General features: G+C 50.1%; 1 protein-coding gene across 6 annotated transcripts in view; it reads right to left on the bottom strand.

Annotated features, from left to right (window-relative positions):
- Positions 1–24285, bottom strand: part of Rnf220 (ring finger protein 220) — a 229727-nt gene that overhangs the window by 17645 nt on the left and 187797 nt on the right. For 3 of the 6 annotated variants that reach the window (XM_057784016.1, XM_057784015.1, XM_057784017.1), the window contains exons 3-6: positions 18233–18365; positions 9950–9995; positions 6964–7065; positions 342–384 (exon numbers count right to left, since the gene is read on the bottom strand). In XM_057784016.1, the coding sequence (XP_057639999.1) occupies positions 342–384; positions 6964–7065; positions 9950–9995; positions 18233–18365 (324 nt within the window). Of the gene's footprint in view, positions 1–341; positions 385–530; positions 869–6963; positions 7066–9949; positions 9996–18232; positions 18366–24285 lie in introns of those variants that run through there. The other 3 variants (XM_057784018.1, XM_057784019.1, XM_057784020.1) reach the window with 3 other exon arrangements.

The raw sequence follows: 24285 nt of genomic DNA, 5'->3' as shown, positions 1-24285 counted from the left end.
CCCTGCCGACTTGTATAGTGAGGTCCCAGCAGTCTGCAAATTCAAAGCTGAGCTCCCGAGTGGAATTGTGTAGCTTGTTCCTCATTCTCCGACACTTATTGTCCCCCAGGGTTCTTTCGGGCCTTTAGAAAGGCTTTGGGCACGAGCTGAGTACCATAACCCTCCATTAGACAGACGGGGAAACTGAGGGCAGCAGCCTTGGTTTGCACTCTCAGACGCTGTGACTGCCAAGAAGTCAGTTGGCCCGATGATGAAGAGACCCGGGCAAGCCAGGAGCTGCGGGCAGTGAAGGAGGGAGGAAGCCGGGGGTGGGGCGGAGGGAGGGGCCGGACCGGACTCACCATTCAGTCGGGTTTGCCGGTTGGCTCGCACTCGCAGGAAGGTCTGGGAGAAAATCCCCGGCAGATGCAAAAAAAATAAATAAATAAAGCACAGAGCGTCAGACTCGGCCTGGAGTCCCGGCCCCTACCCTAATACCTGACCCTCATCCAGGCCAGGCCCGCCCCGCCCCAAACAGCCCGTAAACAAACCTACTTCCTCCCTCTCGCCGGGCCCCCTGCTCCGCCGGCCGCTCCGGGCCCTCGGCATAGCCGCCGGGGCTGCTCTAACGGGACCCCCCGGCCGCCGCGCGGTGCCGCCCCAGCCCCAGCCTCTGGTGCTCTGGGCCCCGCGGCAGCCCGGCCGGCGAGGGCGGCGATGCGGGCGGATTCCCCCCGGCTGCCCGGCGGCGGTGGCACCTCAGTTCCCAGCAGCGGCAGCGGCCATGTTGGTCCTGATCACGTGACCCGCCGCCGTAACGCGCCGGGGGTGAAAGTTCACGGGAGGGGGTTGCGGGCAGACCCGGGCCAGGAAATTGCGGCTTGGCTACGGGGTAACAACCCGCTGGGGCCGCCCCCTCCGGCCCCTCCCACAGCCCCTAAGGACTCTCCGCCCCAGCCTGGGCTGCCCACTGCTGCATCCCACCACGCCACGCTCTATCGGCTTCTGGGCTCGACCTAGGCTCCTGGTTTGCGCGCGCGGGTCCAGGGCAGCACCTCCAATGAGTGCTTTTCCAGGGAGAAGCCATAGGCATTCCCGATCATCTGCGGGGCCTATCGCCGCCAAAGCCCACTTCATCACAGCCTCTAGCCCGGTGTAGGATACCCCACTTTTCATCGCCTGCAGGCCATTCCCGGAGCTCCTATAAGTATCACGTGCCCATTAGGCCAACAGCTATCTAAATAGGCGTCTTTCTCCTGGGTTCTCAGGACATTTGTCAAGTGTGCTCACTCGGTTGCCCTTGATGCCACTCCCATTTATCCCTCATGGTGAAATTTATCTATCTCGCTCTCTTTCTCTCTCCCTCTTTTTCGAGACATGGTTTCTTTAACAATCCTGGCTGTCCTGGAACTCACGCTGTAGATCCGCCTGCCTCTGCCTTCCGTTGGGGTATGTGCCCCCACTGTCCTGCGAATCTTCTGGATCTTGGGAATCTACCTTTAAATATTTAAATTTTCTTATCTGCACCTCCTCTCTATCTCTTACAACCTTAAGCTTCCCCTCCTGTAAGATTATATCCATCTCTATCGTTTTTGCTTGTATAAATTTGTATTGGTGGGCTGACACTCCAGAGCTGGGGCTGCTAAGAGTCATTTGTGCAAACCCAGAAGCCAGCACGTCTCAGCTATAGGAGGACAACCCTCGGGATTTCTTCCCTGACTACCTTGGTTTCCACAATGCTTAGCTTCTATTGGCTCTCTCAATTGCAGGTGTTTCTCAGCTCATTTCCTGATCTCCAGTTTCCCTGCAACCAATCCTCCACACATGATCCTTCTTTTGGGCAAAATTAACATCTCTCCCTTCCTTTAAATCGCTCAAGGATTTACCAGAGATCTTCAACTTGACTCGCACTGCACGGCCTGCTCCTCTGGTCTGTTGTACCACATCTGTTCCGTCCTTTGCGTCCCGACACCCCACCACCGCCTCTGCAGAGCTATCGATAGATCTTTTGAACACTGTGTGCCGGGTTCAGATGACGCCATGCTCTGTGATAGCCATGGCTCGTTGCTGTTTATCCAGCAGGGCTCTGGCAAGGCTCCGTTGCTTTTTCCTACCCTGTTACTGGGTTTGTTGTCTGAGTTTTCTCCGTCTCTGATCATGTGTACTTTCACTATTTAAATATTTCTTTTCTTGGAAGGCTGCTCATCTGTATCTAGTCTAGTCACTAAACACAGGTCTACCATAAAGGAGCTGTCAGTGGGACAAGCCCTGAGCCAATAAAGAGCTGGGGAATTGCTCTTGTTTGAAACTAGAATATTCCCTAAAGGCCCATGTGTTAAAGGCTTGGTCTCTGGCTGAGTTCTCTCGTGAGGTGATAGAACCTGGAAGAGGTGGGCCTAGTGCGAAGTCTTCTGTGCCCTCACAGACCCAAAGCAACAAGACCAACCAATCACAGACTAAAACCATGAGCCAAAGTAAGCTGTTCATTTCAGGAATGAGTTACAGTAATGGAAATCTTGACTACCACAGGGACAATCTGGGATAGAGGGACACACAGATTTCTGTTTCAAATTTTAACTTGTTTCTCATAAGTTATATTACTAGAAAAGTCTGGAGACCATGAATTCTACCTTGTACAGTTGCCATGGTAAAGTGACATCATGGTTGAAGTGGGTTAGACACTCAGCAGGGGACAATAGGAATCCAAACCGGAAACCAATACCCTCTGCTTAATCTGGTGATTTTATTTTATTTTTCCCCATACTGAGGACTGAATCAAAATCAGGTCCCAAACAAGCTAAGAGTGTGCTCTACTCCTGAGCTTTACCTCCGTCGTTTTTCACGCTAAGGATGTACCCTAGTACTGAGCTACACCTCCGTCGCTTTTCAGTGTTTTAGTTTCAAACAGGGTCTAGCTAAGTTGAACTCTGAACTTGAGCCGGACCTGGCTTCAGCTTGCAATTGGTCCTGCTCTGCCTCCTGGGTAGTTGGGAATGCCCAGCTTTCAGTGATGTGTAAAGTCCAGCATATTTGCCTGGGACGGCAGAACAAGCAGGAGATCCCCAGCTGGTTTCCGGTTTCGTGTCCTTTCCAAAAACACATCCAGGGAATATTTAGCTTTAATTCCGGGAGCACGTACCTTTTCAACAAACTGGATTGTACCAGGTCCCTCAATATACCATTCCACATTATTCCACTACGTTCTTTGCACACAGTATTGCCTGTATCTAGAATATCTCTCTTCCTCATTCACCAAGGGGAACTTCTATTCCTTTTCTGAAATGCAGGTTGGTCATTACCCACTCTGTGAGGCTTGTGGTGATTTTCCTTTCATTGTGCTATCTTAGGAACTTACTATTCCCTTTTCACCATGTTTAAACTCTGAGCCATAATGAAGACAAGGACAGGGGCTGCTCAGGAGTGGTATCAGATAAACATTTGGAGAAAGGAAGGCTCAGGCCAGGTCTTTGCTTTGGAGGAACTCCAAGTCCAGTAAAGAGTCAGATTCCTTGTGATACATTAAATGTGGTCACCGGTCTTTGCAGGTTCTCTCCAGAATGGCATCACCTCCCCCTTAATTAAGGGCTGGCTTTGGGTCTTGCTTTGCCCAATAGAAAGCAATGAAAAGGATGCTGTGTAACTTCCAGATTCTGGTCTCAAGAAGCCTTGCAACTTTGACCGCTGTCTTAGTGGGACACTACCTAGAATCTGTTAAGGAAAGAAGGGAGGGGGGAGGTAGGCTGGAAATGTAGCTCAGTTACTAGAGTGGTTGCCTAGCATGCATGAAGTCCTGGGTTCAATCCCCATTGTTCCCAAGTCTCAAAGAAAGAGAGGGAGGGAGAGATAGAGGGAAGACTATAGTTGTGGACAGGACAGGAACCATGTACTGAGGCCAGCTCTGAATGAGCTGAATGAGTAAGGGAATGGCTAGTCAACAAGGACTCTATGTCCTACCACAGAGACATGCTCATCCATGTTTACTGCTGCATTATCTATAGTAAGTAGGAAATGGAACCAGCCTAGATGTCCATCGACAAGAACGGATAATGAGGGGCTGGCAGGATCGCTAGGCAGTTAAAAGGAATTGTTTCTGCAGAGGATCCAAGTTTAGTTCCCACCACCCGTATGGTGGCTCACAACCATCTGTAAGTCTAGTTCCAGGGGATCTGACTTTTTCTTCAAACCTCTGAGGACACCAGGCACTCACATAGCACACATACATACATGAAAGCAAAACCATTCAAATACATAAAAATAAATAAATCTGGCAAAGGCAGGCAGATCTCTGTGAGTTTGAAGTCAGCCTGGTCTACAGAGCTAGTTCCAGCACAGCCAGGACAAAGAAACCTTGTCTCAAAAATATAATAATAAATAAATGTAAATGTAAATAAAGAAATCTAAATATTTTTAAAGAATGGATATTGAAAATGTACTATATATACACGATGTAATTGTACGTGTGTGTGTGGTGCAGTGCGCACGCACACTGCCCTGTATATTTATTTACCTACTGAAGGTGGTTCCTTCTGACTAAGAAAAAAGCTGATATAAACATTTGTGTGAAAGTGTGTGTATGTGCATTTAATGCATTTAAGTTTTCATCTTCTTCAGGTATAATTCAGCATAGCTGCTGGAAGGCCAGGTACGGCGTATACAAGTGTTAGTTCGGTAAATTGAGACTGAATCATTGTGGAAGGGAGCAGCAAGAGTGTAAGTGGGAATACACGTTGCATCCAAATCACAGAACGTTGGTGCTAAGCAAGGAACTTGAACTTTGGCTTATAAATTGCTTAATCTGATTGGTCATTTAAGAAGGTACTTGGCAATCCTACAATTCAAGAGGCTGAGGTAAAGGATTGCATTGAGTGTGAGCCAGCTCGAGTTACACTATGAGGCTTTGTACCAACACCTCCCCCCAAAAAAGATCCTGAAATGTTTGTCCATAGTAGCACATCGCTGTAATACTAGCACTTGGGAGGCAGAGACAGGAGGATCACTGTGAGTTTGGGACCAGACTGGGCAGCATGGTGAGAACCTATCTCAAAATAGGAATGGCTGTTTTGAGTCTAGAACGGGGTAGAATCTGAGTCTGGGGGTACCTGAATGTGCTCTAGAGGTTTCCATACCTCCCTAAGTCAGGTGCAAATAAATACCAGATAGGAATGTGTGGGTACATTCTTTCAGGCAAGAGTCTTTCCTCATATGCTTGAGAGAACAAAGAAACACATTTTGAGGAGTGGAATGTGGTCAGCAAGCCAATTGGTGCCTGGTGGTCCTTTTCTCCTCTTTGCTGTTGTTGAGGTTACAGTGAGCAGCAGGAAGATGGATCTCTGAGGGTGGGCCTCTCTGCCTATCCCTTGGAAGGGAACTCTGTGAAGCAGAGTTTTATCTCCTTACACCCAAAGTTCCTAGAGTCAGGTCACGTTTCTACCTCCAGCCTGGATGTCTTATTAGTGTAGTATCCGGGGCTGACTGGGGTCTCTCACAGAAGAGTGTTCATGGGGCTGCAGAGATGATGGCTTATGGGTTAAGAGTGCTTCCAGAGGACCCAAGTTTGGTTCCTGGCGCTCATGTCAGACTTCTCACAACCACCTGTAACTTCAACGCTTCTGGCCTCCATAGAATCTACTTATGTGTTGCATGTGTGTGTGCGCACGCACACACACACACACTATTTAAAAACAAAACAACATCCATGGATACATAGATTTTTTTTTCCCCCAGCCATGGCACTTTGGGCTATTATTTTATTTTAAAATAATTTTTAAAATTTTTACTATTCGTTTTTTATGTGTATTGGTGTTTTACCTGCATATGTGTGTATATATGTGCACCATGTGGGTGTGGTACCCACAGGGGCCGGAAGAGGATGTTGAATCCCTTCAGACTGGGGTTCTAGATGGTTGTGAGCCCAGGACCCTCTGGAAGAGCAGCCAGTGCTCTTAACCACTGAGCTAAATCTCTTGCCCCTTGAACTATGCATTTTAACCCCACACTGAGGAGAGGCCAGTGGCTGGGGTCTAGCCTACTCTGAGACCTAGAAAATTTTGTCTTCTTTTCCTGAATGGTGTTGAGATTGCTCCATTCTAGGCCAAGTGCTCTATCTGAGAGTCATGTCCTCAGTTCCCATTTGCACTTGGCACTCCACTCTGAAAGTCTGGCACCCTGATGGATGGCAGCGGAGGAAGGGGTTCCTGAGGAAATACCTTTCTTTAGTTCCAGCTGAGATGCCCTGGATGCCTACAGGGACCACGGCTGTCCACCCAGGCTACCAGCACCTGCTGCTCTGCCTTTCCATGTCAGATCCCTTCCAAACTGGGACTCCCTAGAAAGCCCTGCTGCCATGGAAACAAATGGTCCTTGGAGCAGGATCTTGTTTTCTGCCGTCTGAGTGGGTTCTCAAAGCAGCGCTCCATCTTCCAGACCCGGCGGGACCCTGGAGGAAGGCCTTTTTCCTTTCTGCCTCAGAGAAAGCCTATCAAAAGTTTCGCAGCTGCCCTTGGGTCCCCTTCTTTCCTGCTCTGATGTTTTAGGATTTATTTCCTTCCTGTTTGACTATGACACCCACAGGCAATATCTGCCTGCCTCTTTCCTGGACTTGATATTGAGGTTTGACAGGAACACATACTCATTTGACTCCAGGGGTCTAGCTTTTGAGGTTAGAAATCTCCAATGATTCTGAACTATACTTTTAGCCTCCCCCCCCCATAAGACAAGAATCCCATAAGCCACTACCCAATGGATAGAATCCTTCAAAAGTATGCAGAACCAGAAGAGCCCCAAAGAATGTGGCATCTCACTCTAAAATTATCTCTTAATAAGGCCCATTCCCCGAGGCCTGTGCTTTCTAAGCCCCCTTAGAGCACTGGACACAAAGAGCACCAAACACAGCTCCGGCCCTGTCAGGAGGAGCTAGCACCATGCATGGGCTGGAGTCTCTAACCCAGGCGAGATTGTCCTGGGCTCCTGCCACACCGTCCTCACCTGGTATCTGTCTGAGTGGTGCAGATCGTCAGCGGCAGAAGAGTGTGGTGACGCCGTGGGAGAGTCTCCTTCCCTCTTGATGGAAGCAGACAACAGGAGGGACTGGAAGAAGAAAAGGACACATGGCCCCAGGCCAAGTGAGACCAACAGTTGGTGCCCAGGAGCTCCTGTCCTCCGGGAGTTTTAGAAGTGAGGCAGAGAGAGGGCAAAGGGACAGCAGACTACTGTGAACACCTGGAGTGATGCGGTCAAGCATGAAAGTCCGGTTGTGAGAGAGGATGGATAACGGGTGTTAGGTCTACATATAGACCCTTGCTTGTTGATTTTGTTTGTGACAGTGTTTCGCTCTTAGCCCGGGCTGGCCTGGAACTCCCAGTGATCCTCCTAACACGGTCTCTCATGTGCCAAGGTTACATGCATGCACCTCAACACTGGCTAGATAGAACCTTGTTCTGCTAAGCTCCACCTCGAGGGGAGGGACTCTCTACCCACTCTCAGATGAGCTTTGTTCTTCCTTCCAGAGCAGACACTCTGGGACCCACGTGAAGGGTTGGGGATAAAGCCACATAAAGCCACATACCTGCCACCTTGCCTGCCCCTAATACAGGCTGATGGCAGCCCCACTATAGAGACAGTAAATTAAATAATATGTATGAGTTTCCAGCATGTAGCTAGGGATGTACGCTGGGTCCATTTAGCCCTGCGCTGTGGCGATGACCCCAGCAAAAACCCCAGCAAAACTAATCCCCCTCCGTCAATCCCAGATGGCCTCTTCTACATACGCCGGCAGTTTAGATTAATAAACTGTCTGCTTTAGATTGTGCGCAAGCACCACGAGTCTAAATACCACATGGCACGTTCAGCTCAAAGAGCCAGCTCTTGGCGAGGCCTGTTCAGCTGCAAACGAGGGGCTCAGAGGCCTGAAAACAACCCACGCCCCCTCCCTTCTTCATCTTGTACAGTTCCGAGTCGGAAGCACACAGTTCTCCAGAAGTCCCTCCACAACCTCGAAACCCGTGCCAAATCACCAGTGACAGCCCAAAGAAAGCAATTTGGGGAAGATGGAGCGGCCATTTATCCTTCATCTCTGACTGAACCTTAGGATGTGACCCGCATGCAGTGGCCATGCTACACATCCTTGGCCAAGGGCCCTAGCAGTGAGGGGGTCTGGTCCCAGCTGCTCATGTGCCAGGGGGCCCTGATATATTCATAACTCAGGAGCTGGAGGAGCAGGAAGGCTGCAGATGGCCTGGGATGGGACTTCTTCACCTACCACAGCCTGATGGGAGGGCTAGTGGGTGACACCCCCAGCCCAGAAGATGTCAGGCAACATTCTTCTCCAATCCCAAGGAAGATGTTGAGGAGAGAGAAGAGCATGACAGAGTCTGTGGCCCCCACAGTCACAAAGCTCTCCTCTATCTGTTTCTGGCTCTCTCTAGGTTAGAAGTCGTGAGAGGCCTCAACATTACACCTGGGGCAAGCGGAATAAAAAAAGGTCACTGGCGCTTTTTAAACATGGACCAAAAAGCAGTAAAATGTGTTTTGAAAAAAAAAATCCTGGCATTAAATCATGACTTTTTGCCTGGCTCTTCGCCTCATTAAAAGTGGCCTTTTGGAAGGTAAAATTATCATTGTAAGCGATAAGATCTTTAAGAAAATAATTCACGGCTTCTTCACCCTTTAATATGATAGCCGCCACCGGCTAATTTTTTTCTTAATGGCAACGAGGCCATCAATCTTGTCTAAGGGCCCCTCGCCCTCTTCTCCTCCCTCCTTCTCTCCCTCCCTCCCTGTCCTCTCAGTAGCTCACTTCAACCTTCTGCTTTCTACCCCTTTCTCCTATGACCTGCTTCCCTAAAGCTGAGGTCAAGGCCTAGAAGAAGCCAGCGACTGATCAGCTCTGGGGAGTTTCCCTGGGAATAGGTGAGTACTGGTCCCTTTTTTCTGTATCTAGTGATCAGTACGCCAGTGTCCCAGGTTGCAGGAATGTGTCTGTGCTTAAGACTTCCTGGGTATACATTCTGACCCATGGGTCACGTAAGTATGGATGAAGGGTGTGTCTGCCAGGGCCGGTCCTGAGAACACAAGCCTTTCCAATTTCTGGTGTCTCGGTCTTGCCACTCACACTCAGGTAGTAGCTGAACTAGAACTTCAGTTCTTTCACCATTAAACGTGGCATTCAGGGCCAAACAAGGCCTCTGTGGCTTCTTGCTTCCTCCAGTACACAGCTGCCTGGCTGCCCTATCCCTTTCTATTCCAGGCCTTGGCCGGGGCCTGCACCAGTCCCAAGCTGGGCTGGATTCTCTGTTCCTCTTTCACAGTTGGCTGTGGTTTAGCAAGTTTTGAATGAGGGTGATTAGTCCATCTCCTTTCAAGGCCCAAGGGACGGTTGGCCAAAGTCATGGAGGTGATATTTGTCACTGACTCCTTTTCCCAAAATTACCCTCTCAGAGGTCACTGGTGACTTTAGGCCTTTCAAATATATGGACCGCTTCATGCCTCTTTCCCTACTGGACCCCTGACCACCCAGACATTTTGAAACTGCTTTTCTTTAGGGAAGTAGGAGACATGCTCTCCTGTGATCCTCCTAAGACCCTCACTTTGTCTTGACCCTCGGGAGTCCCTGGGGGCTTTCTCGTGGCCTAGCGTTTGTTCTTAGCTTCCCACACTCCCGCCCACTGAATAAATACATTCTCCAAGGTTCAACACCCACTCTCAGTTGCCGTGAAACACACAGGGGAATAATGTGAGACCCGGAGAGAAAGCAGGCAGCCTTCCCCAGAGGGATGAGGCCAGGTATCCCGTGAGTACTTCTTCCTCTCCAGATCTCCATTCCTCACAATCACCACCTCTAGGGCAATGAGTATCATCTCTTGGCATTCGATGCTGGGGGCAGTTTGGAATCTGTGAGGAATGCCTCTCTTAGGAGGAGCTATACCTTGGAAGGCTTAGGTTGGAATGAGCAGGAGGGAAAGTGGCCACCTACCTTGGGGGTGCCTGGAGCCATTGCATCCTTCAGAAGGGAATTCTTGCTGCCAAGAAAGAAGAGAACAGGGTGACCATTCCACCTGGTGCCCAGGTCACGTGAACAAGGGTAGAATAACAAGAAAATCCCAAGAGAAGGCATTGCAAGCATGGTATGGTCCAGACAGCTAAGCCTAGCTCCACCCAGCCCACTCAACCCAGTGGCGTAGGACCTAGCTCCGCTTCTACCAGGTGCCAAGAACCATGATGGCCCCCGGAGGGGACACAGGCACCAGGTAGAGTGTTGGAAGACAGTGGCTTTACCTAGAATCAACCTTGAAGACTCTGTCTGCCCTAGAGGCTCCCTTCCTGCCACTCCCTGCTCTCAGCCTGCTCTTAGTTCCTATGGGATTGGGGTGATGGGGCTGACATGACTCTTGTCAATTCTTCCTCCAACACGCTGCAAACTGTGTTAGGCTAGGAATGATCTCCCCCTGATTCAATTTGTCAGCCCCAGGCCCTCCGGCATCGGGCAGCAGGCAGGAGGGAGCTGGGTCCTGAAATATGGTGGGCAGTTCAGAACAGGCGGGGGCTGGGGTGGGAGGTGATGGATAGGTTGTGGGGGAGGCAAGGGCTGTGTTTAATAACAAAATTGGTATGCAAGGCCACATCCCACGCTAAGCATGAGTGATCCGGAGCCACAGAGTATTACAAATCCCGCTAAACAGATGCTGACAATGGAACAAGACGTATCAAATCAGATCCACTTCAGAAACATTAATATCCCCGTTCCCGTCCCTTCCTGCATGCTGCCTCCACTATACGGCCACATTGTGCTCATGCGCTGGCGTGCATGCATGCACGGATGCTCATGCACACACACAAATACATACATACAGGGGGTTGTTGATACATGCACAGAGACAGACATAACCCATTTTCATCGGCTTTCTGCACAGACTCCCATGCAAAGCACATATGTAGAGTACAACCTCGGGGACAGTCAGAAAGCATGAAAGGACACACATACATTGCAAGCAGAATACACGGGACATGTGTGGACTTAGTGAGTGTATTCATAAGGAAGACCTGCAGATGTATTTGGGCACTCATTAGGCCAAACAGAGAAATGCATAATGCGTAAGCAAAAGCACAGGCAGAAATGGCTAAAAGTGACTTTCAGTGGAATGAGGTATGTGTACCCACCCAGGGGACACTTGCAATGTCTGAATATACATATACACATACATACATAGATACATACATGTGCACCTATTGTATTCTAGGCAAATGCTCTACCACTGAGCTATATCCTAAGCCCCTAGAGATAGTTTTGATTGATTTCTGACTGTTCAAACTTGGGTGTGGAATGGGGATTGCTACTGGCATCTAGTGGGTAGATGGTGTTTAACAACCTATACTATCCCAGACAGCCCCCTCACAAAGAATTATCGGACCCAAAATGTCAATAGCGCTGAGGTTGAGAAGCCCTGGTCTCAAGGCAGATACACAGACTCCATTCTACCAACAGGCACATAGATGCAGGCAGTCACACCCGGAGACTCAGACATGCATACAGATGCACAAGGCCACAGGGTCACTCCCAGAGACATGGCCATAAAGACAAATTCACAGCAGCCATGCAGACAGGATGAGGAGCTGCTCGTGTCCAGAGGTCCACACAGACACATGCAGAGATGGAGACACCTGTAAATTACTGACACACTTAGGCACATGCACACCCACAGATATAGACACGTAGGGGAACACACACACACACGGCAGTGCAGAGGCCCCCAGTCTCCACAGCGGAGAAGGTCCAGGTCTGAGTATCAGATTAGAGCTACCAGTCTGTTCACACAGCAGGAACCACACAGAACACGAAGAACTGCCAGTGAAGGTGCTGTTCAATTCCAGGTCGGTCCTTGTTGGTCTATGCCTGGTCAGAATGTAGGCACTGGGCATACAGAGCTGTCCTTGAGGAGTAGCTAGTTTGTTAGTTCACAACTTTTACCATTTATTTTTCTTTCTTTCTTTTCATTTTATGTGCACTGGTGTGTATGTATGTCTGTGTGAGGGTGTCAGATCTTGTCAGACAGTTATGAGCTGCCATGTGGGTGCTGGAAATTGAACTTGAGTCCTCTAGGAGAATAGCCAGTTCTCTTAACTGCTGAGCCATCTCTCTGGTCCCTTTGGTCATTTCTTAACTTCTTCATCCACTCAGTGAACAACTAAGAGCGTCACCATTCTGCCCACAAAGAGAGCGATCTGCTACCCACACTGTTGTCGTACTTGACCCTAGACTGGGATATGGCTATTGTGGCTGTCTTAGGTGAGATCAGAAAAAGAAGGAATAAAGAATTAATTATATTCACTGTATATGACAGAGACAGGCAGATAGATAGATAGATAGATAGATAGATAGATAGATAGATAGTAATTTCACTGAATGACCAAAACTTTACCAAGTTGACTAACAGACTAAAAGACACTTTGAGACACTTCTGTGGTCATTCAGCCCATGGAGGGCTTGGAACTTGAGTTCTAATGCTGCGTCTCTCAAGTTACATGGGACTTAGGCTCTAGTGCAGAACCCTGAGTTTCTTTTTGTCTCTGCTTGCTGTGCAACTTTGGGCAGGGTCTTGCCGATCCTGTGCACATCGACTTTACTTTTAAGTAGAATGGGGTCATTCGAGGTCAGGATGTCCAGCCTGTGTTCTGGTAACCCCATCTTTCCATTTATTCTTAGCAAAGCTCCGCCCTTTGCTTGCATGTGGCCAGTTCAGCCTCTGATTCCTTCCCTTGCTCCGAGAAGTAGCCCACCCCACCCCTTCGCTTCTATCAACCCTTGCAACTCCAAGTTTTCCCGGTTTCCCGGAGAGCCTGGGGAATGGTTTGACTTGGAGAAGAGAGGTCTAAGTCCTGAGCTGGAGGCAGCCTGGCTCCCGCCCAGCCCATCAGCTCTGCCTTCCGTCCCTCCCTGTTTCCACAGCCCGCCCCCAACAATTTCCCTCCTTGCTCAGTCACTCGCTGCCTAGTGATCCATGGGTTTTAAATTATAACTGGGACCCAGGAAACGCATTCCTAAGTACAATATTCATGGGCTGGGCTGACACTTTTAATTAAGGTGATTTACACTGAATTATCCTTGAAATAAAGAAATGGTGCGCTGCCCGGGAATAAACCATCATCACCAGCCGCCTTTGTAAGTTACACTTCGTTTTAATCTATTTGGGGAATTGTTTATCTAGTTCATTACCCAACCAAACACCGAGGCCGGCCTTAAATAAGGCTTAAGTAGGGGTGGGGGCACTGCCATCTCTACACCCCGCCTCGCCTTCAGAGCTACCCACTCTCCCTTTAGATTCTTTTTCAGCCCATTTCAAGTACTTCCCAGAGGAGGCTGTTTCCCAGCCCAGAGGCCAGCTCTTGTAGAATCTCTGGGCTCAAGTCCCACCAGCCAAGCCTCACTTTCAGCTCTGGGAACGTTCCATGCCCAAGGCTGTTTCTTCTTAATGGGCGGAGACTCCTGTCTAGGGGCCACAGAAGGGTCTCGGACCCAGTCCTTTCTTCCGCCCTGCAATCTTCAGCCCCCATCGATGCCCTTGTCCCTCTCTCTGTATGTACATATCTAGTCCTTAGCCCAACACCATCCCAGAAGCATCTCAGCCTCCGCTTACCTGGAACCCTACCTGTTGCTTCCTCTCTCTGACGGCAGACATCACCTCTGCCACACTCCCAACCATCCAGCTCAGAATGGTTTCTCCTAGTAAGGACCCTAGCTAACTCCCTTGGCTTCTCCTTGCTCCGTCCTCTTAATTCCCTCTTCTGTGGCTCCCACTTCCAGCCATTGTCCTAGGGCAGCCTCATCAGTTGTCCCCTGGACCCTTGATTTGCCTCCCTGTCTTTCCCCACAGCCCACTCTCTGTACTGGCACGTGATGTCCCATTAACACGTGGGATATCCTTGTGCATGGAAGGCCCTCACCTGACTCTGTCCTTAGTAGCCAAGTCCTTGTGTCTAAGGACCTTGTGAAGGTTCTAGAGGGGGAAAGGCAGGATCAGGTGAGGTGATGGAGGGTTATGGGTGTAATTTGGAAAAGCCTAGTGTGGAGCAGGTGGGAACTTTGCTCTTCCTGTGGGGACTTGATTGCTCATGGCACCTGGGAATGTTCCTCTCTGGGAGAGTGGTTCTTTCAGGGTGTGTGTGTGTGTGTGTGTGTGTGTGTGTGTATGTGCACACTCTGAGCCATGTGTGTGTGTCTATGTGTGCCCTGAGCTGTGTGGGAATGAGGTATGTGTGCATGTATACATGTGTGTCAAGCCAGTGTTGGTGAAAACCAGCCTCCTTGGCTTAGGAACTGGAAAGCCCTTGCTTCTTTTGTGAGTCCCCAGGTGTGTAGAAATAGCATAGGACCTGCTCTAGGCTGTTGGGCAGTCCAGGTCAGAAGGCAGAAGAGGTCCACCTAGGAAGTTCCAAAAGTAGAACCACCTGCGAGGTTAGCCTGGCGGCAGCACCCCCACAAGCTCAGGTGGGCTAGGCTGAGGAAGGAACAGAGAGGGCAGAGGAGGCCAAGGCAAGGCAATAGGAGGAAAGGGGGCAGGTTATGAGAAGAGAGAAGGATCCAGCTGAGGAAACAAAGAGAGAGGAGCCAAAGGGGACAGGCATAAGGCCCGGAGGAAGCCAGAGAGCTGGAGAGCTGGGGAGGTAGACTTGGCCACAGGTTGTGAATGGGGAGGCCCACATTTGGACTTCTGCCTCCTGAGGGACTCAGTTTCCCATCCATAAATGGGTCTATCTGTTTAGAATGCTGATGTTGGGGAGAAGGAGGTGGGTGGGGTGAATCTCAGGAGCCCCAGTATTTCTGTCATCTTTTCCCAATCTGTTTTGCCCCTCCTCTGGCTCACCCTATAACCAGCAGGGGGCGGGGACAAGGGCAGCAAGGCCGGGGACCCTCCGCCTGCGCTGCCCATCAGCCCGGAGGGAGCTGACACGCTCCTTGGGAATTTATCACGCACCCAATTACAATGTTAATTGGCAAGTTCCTGAAATCAATTAATTCGCAAATTTTTTCCAATTAAAAATCCAGATAAATCACAAGGGCGGCGGCGGGGCTGGTCCAGCCCGCAGTCCGGTGGGCGCAGCGGCCACGGGGAGGGGCGAGCGTGGGGAGGGGGCGGCGGGTGCGGCTGCCCTTGAACGCCTTTGCCGGCCGGTCCGACTGTCAGCGCGCCGGGCGCGGCGGGGCCGAGACAGATAAAACCATCGACCCGTCGCCGCCAGCGCTTCGGCTTTATCGATCCGACGGGAATTTCACTTGCTGTGCAGATCCCGCTGTCCGGCTGTCAGACACCCAGTGGGGAGGAGGGCGTGCCAGGGGCGCAGGGTGTGCACGTGCTGAGGGCGGCATGGGCATTAGGGGGTGCAGGGATGGGCCAGGACGTGAGCCGACAGTCGCGAGGTGTGGGTGCTCTGAGAAACGTGGATGATGAGGGATTTATGCAGGGTCACGAGCAGGAGTAGAAGGAGAAGGGAGTGGGAGATGCCCTGGGCGGTGAGGGCTTGGCGGGGGGGGGGGGGGAGCGGGGGACGGCATGGGGGGCACTCGCTAAGGAGGCAAAAAGAGCTGTTTTCCAGAGGAAGCACACTGCCCAAATGGGCTCCGCAGGTACCTCTCTTTTCTGTCTGTGGTTGAGGACCCCTTCACAGGAAGCATATTACCCAGAACTCCTGGGACAGCCTGCAGGTTGCTTCACTTTCTGCTGCTGGCAGGTCAATCCCAGGTGTGTGACTGATGGAGGAGGGGAGGCGAAGACCAGGGCATTGGTGTCAAGACTGCTTGAGAACAAATCTTATCTTTTACTGCTAAGTGGGCAACCTTAGAGAAGTCACTTAACATGTTTGTGACTCAGTTTCCTCATCTGTAAAATGGGAGTCTTACCTAGCAACAGGCTGTCTACACATCTGAAAGTGGTCCCATGAGGTTGCACTGCCTAGTGACAGTGTAATCTAAGTACACTCCATGATGCTCACATGACAAAAAAAATGTCTAAAGATGTACACCCATCATTAAGTAATGCATGACTGTATCACCTACCTTGGAGTGAAGAATAAATAAAGCATCTGCCAGGTAGTGAATGTTCCACGAGGTTCATTATTATTACCCTAGTATAGCGTCTGTGGGCCTTTTAAAGGGTGACCACAGATTCTTTTGACACTTGTGTCTCTAGGAATGAGAGTTTTTAGAGCATAATTCTTCCTTGAGTATGAACTGGGCTGGGCTGGAGGGGTGGCTCAGTTGTTAAAGGCTAGACTTATGGGCCAGGCTAGGTGATTCCCTTCCTCCCTTGTTCCTCTCTCCATCTGTTCCTTCCTGCTCCTTCCCTTTCTGCCTGCCTACCTGCCTCTCTCTCTCTCTCTCTATATATATATATATATATATATATATATATATATATATATATATCCTCACTATTGTAGCTCAGGCTGGCCTCAAATTCCAGGTACTCCTGCCTCGTCTCTGGAATTCCAGAGACGAGCTGCCACACCCAGCAATGACCTGGAGATAGACTGTTCTAGCATGGAGTGCTAGTGTGTAGGTAGACTTTAGGGCATCATATGTTGTGGGCAGTCAGCTGGAGGGATGCTCAAGGCAGCTTTGAAGAGATGCTGAGGAGTGAGGCTTCCTGCCGATAGCCCACACAAGTGAGCCATCTTGGAAACATCCTGCAATCCTTTACACGATTTTCCCTTTAGCCTCAGGAAAGAACCAGAGTTGGTGGCCATAGCTACTCATGATCACGTAACTGTGTTTTTCTGGAGCTGATGAGCCATGGAAGCTGAGACAATTTTTTTCTTTTCGTGTGTGTGTGTGTGTGTGTGTGTGTGTGTGTGTAGGTCAAAGGGCAACTTCGTGGAGTTAGTTATCTCCTTCCACCTTCACTGGGTACTGACGAGTGAAACTCAAGTCCTAGAGCTTGTGTGGCAAAAGCCTTCACCCCTGAGCCTTCTCACGATCCTGACAACCGTCTTAAGTCATTAAGGCTTGGGGTGGTTTGTAATGGCCGCAGGTGACTAGTACTCTTCCTTCAAAATCCCTGCCTTAGGAAACCTCTGCTCACACAGCGCTGGCTCCTCCCACGCAGCAGCTGTTACCTCTCAGGACTTGTGTTTCCTCACTTCTCCCAATCCTTGTTCAGGCCCAGCTTCCCAGGACAGAGGGCATTTGGGGCCCCTTGCATCACTCAGGTCTAACAACTTGAAATGAGCAAGGGGCAGGAATGGAGTAGGCTGTTCTGAGGATGACGGGAGCCTAGCTACAACCCATGTTGGAGCTCTTTTATAATCTCATCTGGCCACTCCCCCATCAGACGGAAGTACGGGTCCTCACCTTGCATCTCAGTGGGTTCACAGTGCCTTGATCAATAGATCAAGGAAGTGACTTTAAATGACCCTCAAGGCTCAGTCCGAAAAGGTGACTTGGGCTGGGACATAGCCCAGCGGTAGAGAAAGGCTCTGGTTTGATCTTTAGCAGCACCCTCCACCTCAGTGTTCCATCTTGTTGGCTAGAACGTTTTATTTTGGAGACCTAAGATGCCATGTAAGAAGTCAAAGCACCCCAAGGCTACCTAGTGATGGGGAGGCCCAGGGCAAGTAGAGAAAACACATGCAAGAGTCCATCACCAGACATGCGAGTGAGGAACCTCTAGATGGTCCCAGCTCCCAGCTGAGCATTCAACATCTGGACCCCTCTGGACCCTGCCTCAATTCCTGACCCCAAAGATTGTTTGAACAAAGTGGAACCGCTGCTTCATAGTGCTCAGATTAAAGGTAATTAGTTACTTTCCCGTCTGTCCTGAGAAGGTTTCGCCCAGTCCATCAGGCAAGGACAGAGGAGAGCTAGGAGTGGGCTTGGGTTGGAACACACTTAAGCACTTTCCCAAGATTGTCACAGTTGTTGAGATGTGTGGAGTAGGTGCTGCTTCTCCCCTGAATAACAGGGCAGGGCTGGACTTCTGATAGAACTGCCGGACCCCAGATCTGCTTTGATCCTGCCCCAAGGCCCCGCAGGGTAGTTCTGGGCTTGTGTCAGTGGCTGGCTCCCTGTCTAGTTTCCCTCAGTCTGAGACTGGAATCTGAGGTGCACTTTCCTCAACTCCCCCCACCCCCCAATAAAGCAAGAAGAAAAACAGCCGAAAGCACAGAAGGGCCACAAGGGCCTGGCTTCTCCCCAGAGGCTCACGTGAGGTCTAGCAGTTGACAGAGTGGAACCCCCCAGCAGGCAGGCGCCCCGTAGGTGGCTTACCTGGCAGGCAGTTGGGCCAGCTGCTCCAGTTCCTGCTCCATGTGCTCCTGCAGCTCGCTGGGCCTCAACAGGACTTGGCAGATGGGGCAGATCGGGGCTTGGCTGTCAAACAACGCTACTGCTTTCTTCTTACCTGGCCAGGGAAGGAGAACAGACACTTAGAACAGAGCTAGTATCTAGAAGGAAAGCCAGAGTCCCAGGCCTTCAGCCCAAGTCTACTGTTGCCTTCTAGAGATTCTGAGCCTAGAAGAGGGGTGAGAGGTATAAGTTGGTAGCTTCAGAGGCCATGGCCATAAGTGATGTCTTCTCAGCCGGCTGCCCCTCTTGGAAATCTACTGGGACACAATCAATGCTCTGTGCAAACAAACTTTGATCACTCCATTTCACACGTGTTTAATCAGCACCCAGAATGCTGGGTGCTCCTTGCCTCTCCTTTTCTCATGGCTTTCACATTCCCAGGGTTAGAGAAGGAAGAAAAGAGAAAGGAGGGGTCAGGAAACATTCCCTTGGGTTTTTCGTTTTCTTTTTTTCGAGACAGGGTTTCTCAGTTTTGGCTGTCACAAAACTCACTCCTTAGACCAGGCTGGACTCGAACTCACAGAGATCCACCTGCCTCTGCCCCCAAGTGATGGGAGTAAAGGTGTGCTGTGAACCACTGCACCCAGTCCTTCCGTTGTTTTCTTCTGACCCAGGATCCATGCCAGGCAAAGGTGGGGGTCGTCCCAGCATGGAATGCATTTTCTCTCTTCTCTCCACTTCCCCCCAAGGTTACGTCTTCAGCTTCTGCCCTCCTCCTTCTGTGCGCTGGACAAGCTTATTTGTCCTCTGGTTATAACTGCCGCGTCCTCCGGTAGACTGCATTCTTTCTACCTCTCTCCACCTGGTATCCCTCTGCGCGGCTATTATCCTAATGTCTAATGGACGTCAATACCTGGGTGTCTCCTAAGAATTTACCCTCAACTCCTCAAACTCAAGGTCTTCTACCACTGCTTACGAACCTGCTCCTTCTCCGGCGGTGTCTGCCTCTGGTAGGACACCTTCCTGTACCGTGTCACCCATTACTGTCACCTTCGCCTTACAGTGTGTTCTCTTCCGTGCCCTACTCCCCCTCCCATGTTCATTTAACGACCATGTCTTGTCCATTCTGTTACTTCTGTTTTTTTTTTTTTTAAAAAATATTTGTGCCGGGTGTGGTGGCAGACGCCTTTACTCCCAGCACTAGGGAGGCCGAGGCAGGTGGATTTTTGAGTTCAAGGTCAGACTGCTCCACTGAGTTCCAGGAAACCCAGGCCTACACAGAGAAACTGTCTCAAAATAAAATAAAGAGTATTTTGTATGTGTATTTATGTATGAGTATATGAGCGTGTGTGTGTGTATGTATGAGTGTATGAGCATGTGTGTGTGTATGTATGAGTGTATAAGCATGGGTGTGTGTGTATTTATGTATGAGTGTATGAGCATGGGTGTGTGTGTATTTATGTATGAGTGTATGAGCATGGGTGTGTGTGTATGTAAGTATGAGTGTATGAGTGTGTGTGTATTTATGTATGAGTGTATGAGCGTGTGTGTGTGTACTTATGTGTCAGTGTGTGAGCGTGGGTGTGTGTACAAGAGTACACATGTGGAGGTTGGAGGACAACTTTAGGAATTCCACTTTTTCAGGCAGGGTCTTTCTTCTTCTTTAGGAATTTTATCTTTTTTATTTTATTAAAGATTAGTAGATGATTAAGTGCATGTGTATGCATGTGCACCACATGAGTGTCTAGTGCTCACCAAGGTCAGAGAGCATTGGATCCCCTGGAACTGGAGTTAGAGATGATTTGTAAGCTGTTGTGTGGGTGCTGGGACTTGAACCTGGATCCTTTGCAAGATCAACAAGTGTTCTTAACCTCTAAGTCATCTCTCCAGGCACTCGGTCCTCTCTTGTTTCTACTGTGCCACATATCCCAAGACTCCAAGTAATCCTCTTGTCTCTCTCTCCCATCTTGCTGCAGGAATGCTAGGATTACAGATGTGAGCCACTGCACTTTTACATGTGTTCCAGGGACTGAATTCAGGTCATCGGGCTTGTATGGCAAGAACTTTTACCTGATGAGAAATCTCCCTGGCCCTTTTTCTATACTCGAGATTCACATTCTCTCCTTTGAGGTCTCACTACTTATTTTTTGAAATTTTATTCATTTTTATTTTGTGTGATCAGTGTTGATCTTGATGTATATCTGCACTATGTGTGTGAAGTTCCCTCGGAGGCCAGAAGAGGGCACCAGATACTCTGTGACTGGGCTTATAGATGGTTGAGGTACTTCCATGGGGGCTGAGCCATCTATCCAGTCCCAGTAGGCCTCATTTCTTCTGCTGGATAACCTCACAGGTCTCTTGTCAATCTCACTGATTCTGAGTTTTCTCTTTCTAGAATGACCTTCCAGCTGGGTGTGATGGCTCATGCCTGTAATCCCTGAGGAGGTCAAGGTAGGGGGACTATTGTGAGGTTAAGGCTAACCTGCACTACAAAGTGAGTTACAGACTAGCCTAGGCTACAGAAAAAAACTCTGTCTCAAAAAACCAATCATCCTAATGGTAGTGGCACATACTGTTAATCCCAGCTCTCAGGAGGCAGAAGCAGGCAGATCTCTGTGAGTTCGAGGCCAGCCTGGTCTACAGAGTGAGTTCTAGGACAGCCAAGGCTACACAGAGAAATTCAGAAACAAATCCAACCAACCAACATTTCTCTAATACATGTGCTCACGGAGGGCTGACTGGGAGCTGGAACTCTATTTCCTGTCTGGCATGGAGCAAACCATTCTAGGAAGGACCCTATGGGTTGCTTCGTTCATTCTCCTTTAGATTCGAGAGTCCCTCTTTTCTCCCATCCAGTGCTCCCCAGTCTGCTCACAGGAATGGTATTGAGAAAATCTATTCATTCAGAAATGTTACTAGCTCTGACTGGTAAGGGAGCCTTGACTGTAGGAAGACATGAGTGTGTAGTACTAGAGACAGAACCAGAGCGTTGCATATACTTGGCAAGGGCTCTTCCAGTAAACCACACCCCAGCCCCTGATGCAAAGACTTCCTTAGCTTGAGCCTCTGTGTTCTGCCTTGCTCTTCCCTTTGGTAGCTGGAGAAGGTCACAATCACTTCAGACAGATAAAGACCATGTCAGTGACGACTGCGGAACAGAGGTGAGTAGGGTTGCCAGATTAAATACGGAGACCCAGTGAAATTTTGTTTTAGATACACAATGAGTTCTTGAAAAAAGTATAATTATGTCCCAAATATTGCAAGGGATATATTGATACTAGATATCATTGATTTTTCCAAAATTAAGTTTACCTGGATGTCTTATATTTTTATTTGCTAAATCTAGCAACAGTTTACCTGAGGGAACACCCAGGTCAGGCTAAGAATGAGCAGCTACCCTCCTTTGACACAAACTGAGGAGGATTACAGCTCCCTGGATGCCTGCATTGAGTCACCTGCTGGCTCTAAGGACAGAGCAATTCATTGTGTGTGTGCACATGCATGTGTGTGTATTCTGCGTAGTGCAAAAAGTGAAGCCTTAACCAAAGCCATGTACTTGAAATATCATTGCCTTCACTGGGCTGAGCTATCAGCTGTGAAGGCTTCCAGGGTGCTGTGATTTGTGATTGGGTAGGAGGGGCTCTAGCCTGTGTGGCTAGATCTTTAAGGAAGGGAAGTAGTTCCACCATTTGCGGTCACACTGTGTGCCTTGGTAGCTGTGCCTCTGGTGTCTAGGGGGCATGAAGTGCTGGAAAACAGTGCTGAGTAGAAGCGGATCCAGGAGGGCTCAGGTCTCAGTTCTGCCTCTCCAGCAACCTCAGGGGTGGGTGAGGCCCTAGGAATTCTCCAGACTATCTTCTACAGTTGGGGAAGCGGAGGCTCAGAATTGGACGGGGACTCTGAGCTTGGCTTTTGGTCTCAAGGCTTCGTTTATTCGACATTTATAAGATGGTTATTCTATTTCAGCAGTATTTGAAGGAGAACTGGAATCAGAGATAAAACACAGTCTTGATTTCTAAGAGATTACAAGTTAGTGGTAAAGTCAGTAGGGAAAGCCAGGTAGAGTGGGTGAGAGCTAGGACGGAGGCAGGAGCAAGGAGGGCACTATTAGAGGGCTGGAGGATGTACAGGAGATGCCTGGGTACCCAATGGGAAGCATGAAGGGTGAGTAAGGGAGACTCTGAGGTACAGGGGAGTGGCAGAAGAGCGGGCTAGAGGGAGGATGGCGCACATGAGGTGTAGGAATGTCAGGGGCTCTACCCCTTCGCGGCTAGGATGCCAACTTCGGGTCTTTGGGTTTTCTAGAGTTCAGGTCCTGCTCTGCATCTGGGGTTAGAGGTTATCACACACTTATTCTCTCCTCTTGCTGACGTGTGCTTTTCTCAACTTGATCTCAGTTTCCTTACTGGGAGCCTCGGACTCTTTCCTTGGCTCCCAGCTTTAGGAGGAGCCCCACGGGGGGGGCATCAACTTGTATTCTATGCCCTCTATCTCACCTTCACTTCTCAGAGGTTAGAGTGGCAGGTGTCAGTGTGGCCACACACTGCCCCCCCTTGCTTCCCCTCCCCCGCTGTGTTCCCTATAATTTTATATTGAGACCTGTGGTCATGACGTGGATTTTACTGCACTAACGACATGGCCTGCCCAGGTTTAATGACAAAATCCATACTCTGGCCCTGGGCCTGCTCCTCGTTTGCATAATTCCCAGAATACAGCTCCCTGAAGCTTTTGACCTGGGTCATTACAGTGGCCATAAAATGGGCCATAAAACCACTGGGGATGGCCAAGAGGAGGGGCCCATGGTCTTGCTGGGGTGGGAATGAAGCCTTCATCCACCCCCACCACCACCTGTCCTAGGCTCAAATGGAGTCATCCTCTGTCTCTTCTATTCCGCCTTTTTCAGAATCTGGTAGTCCATTCAGGCTAGTGAGAAGTGAGGAATCCTCTGGACAGGCCTTCAGAGCTTGCTCTTTCCACACAAGGCTCCCTTCTCCAGCACTGCGGGCAGCACCACAGGTAGGTGGCTGGAGCCACCAGAGGCAGCCTGCCTGCGGCACTGGCTCCTTGAGTAGCCCTCACTCCAGCTCTTGGCAAGTCCTCTCTACAGCCAGGCAAGGCCTTTTGCCACAGGTGGGTGTAGATTTTCCACTCCTATTTGAATCCTAGCTCTCTCCTGCGAGGGCCTAGCTTCCCGGGAGGTCAAGAGCCAGGCTGAGCACAGTGGGAGGCGCGGTGAACACGAGGGATTGGGGACAGGGACTGGGCTGAGCTGTCAGTGCTAAAGATGATGAATGGGGGAGGTGAGGCGGGAGGCCCAATGTTATCGGCTGTAGATGGCGGGCTCGAGCGCTCCCCGCTTTTGCTAATCCCCGGGCGCTGCCTCAGCCCTAGCACTGATAACGAGGAAATGGGACTGACAACAATTTTTAGCTGAGAGATTCTTCACCAAAATGCCAGGCGGCCGGAGGTCTGACAGCGCCTGATTGAGTGTGTGAGTGTGTGTGTGGGGGCCGCCTGCCGCCCGCTCTCCTCCCATGCAAAGATGGATCGCTCATTCCGCCTCCCGTCCACATTCATTACGGCCTCCCTCCCCACCACCCCTGCCACAGTAGGGGCTGCCACCTCCAAGGCTCTGCTTGCCATAGGTATCTTCCAAGCAGGAGGAGAGCAGGGAAGGAAGCTGGGCAGGACCTGAGTCAGTAGGGTCCCACTGTGTAGGTTGTGTGTAGGCTGAAGGGGCCCTGTCCCCTGCTAAGTGGCTAGACTAACTTTACTCCCAGACAGCTGAGGCGCTTCAGTGGAAGCTTCTAAGAAGGGTGTTGATTAGGTTGACAGGAAAGGTTAAGCCAGGGCAGTAACCTGCCACCCAGACCTCCAGCCCAGTGTCAACTGCCAAGTGGTTGAGTGGATGGGTGGGGGCTAGATCAGCCCTCTGCTGCCCTCCTCTGCTGGGAATTCCTGACCATTGGGAACACCCACAGCCAGCACTGAACCATTGCTGCCCCTCTGGTTGGCCTGTTTGCTTTTTTCCAGTT

The sequence above is a fragment of the Chionomys nivalis genome, chromosome 11 (assembly GCF_950005125.1).
Source record: "Chionomys nivalis chromosome 11, mChiNiv1.1, whole genome shotgun sequence".
NCBI lineage: Eukaryota > Metazoa > Chordata > Mammalia > Rodentia > Cricetidae > Chionomys > Chionomys nivalis.
This window is presented reverse-complemented; position numbering and strand designations above follow the sequence as displayed.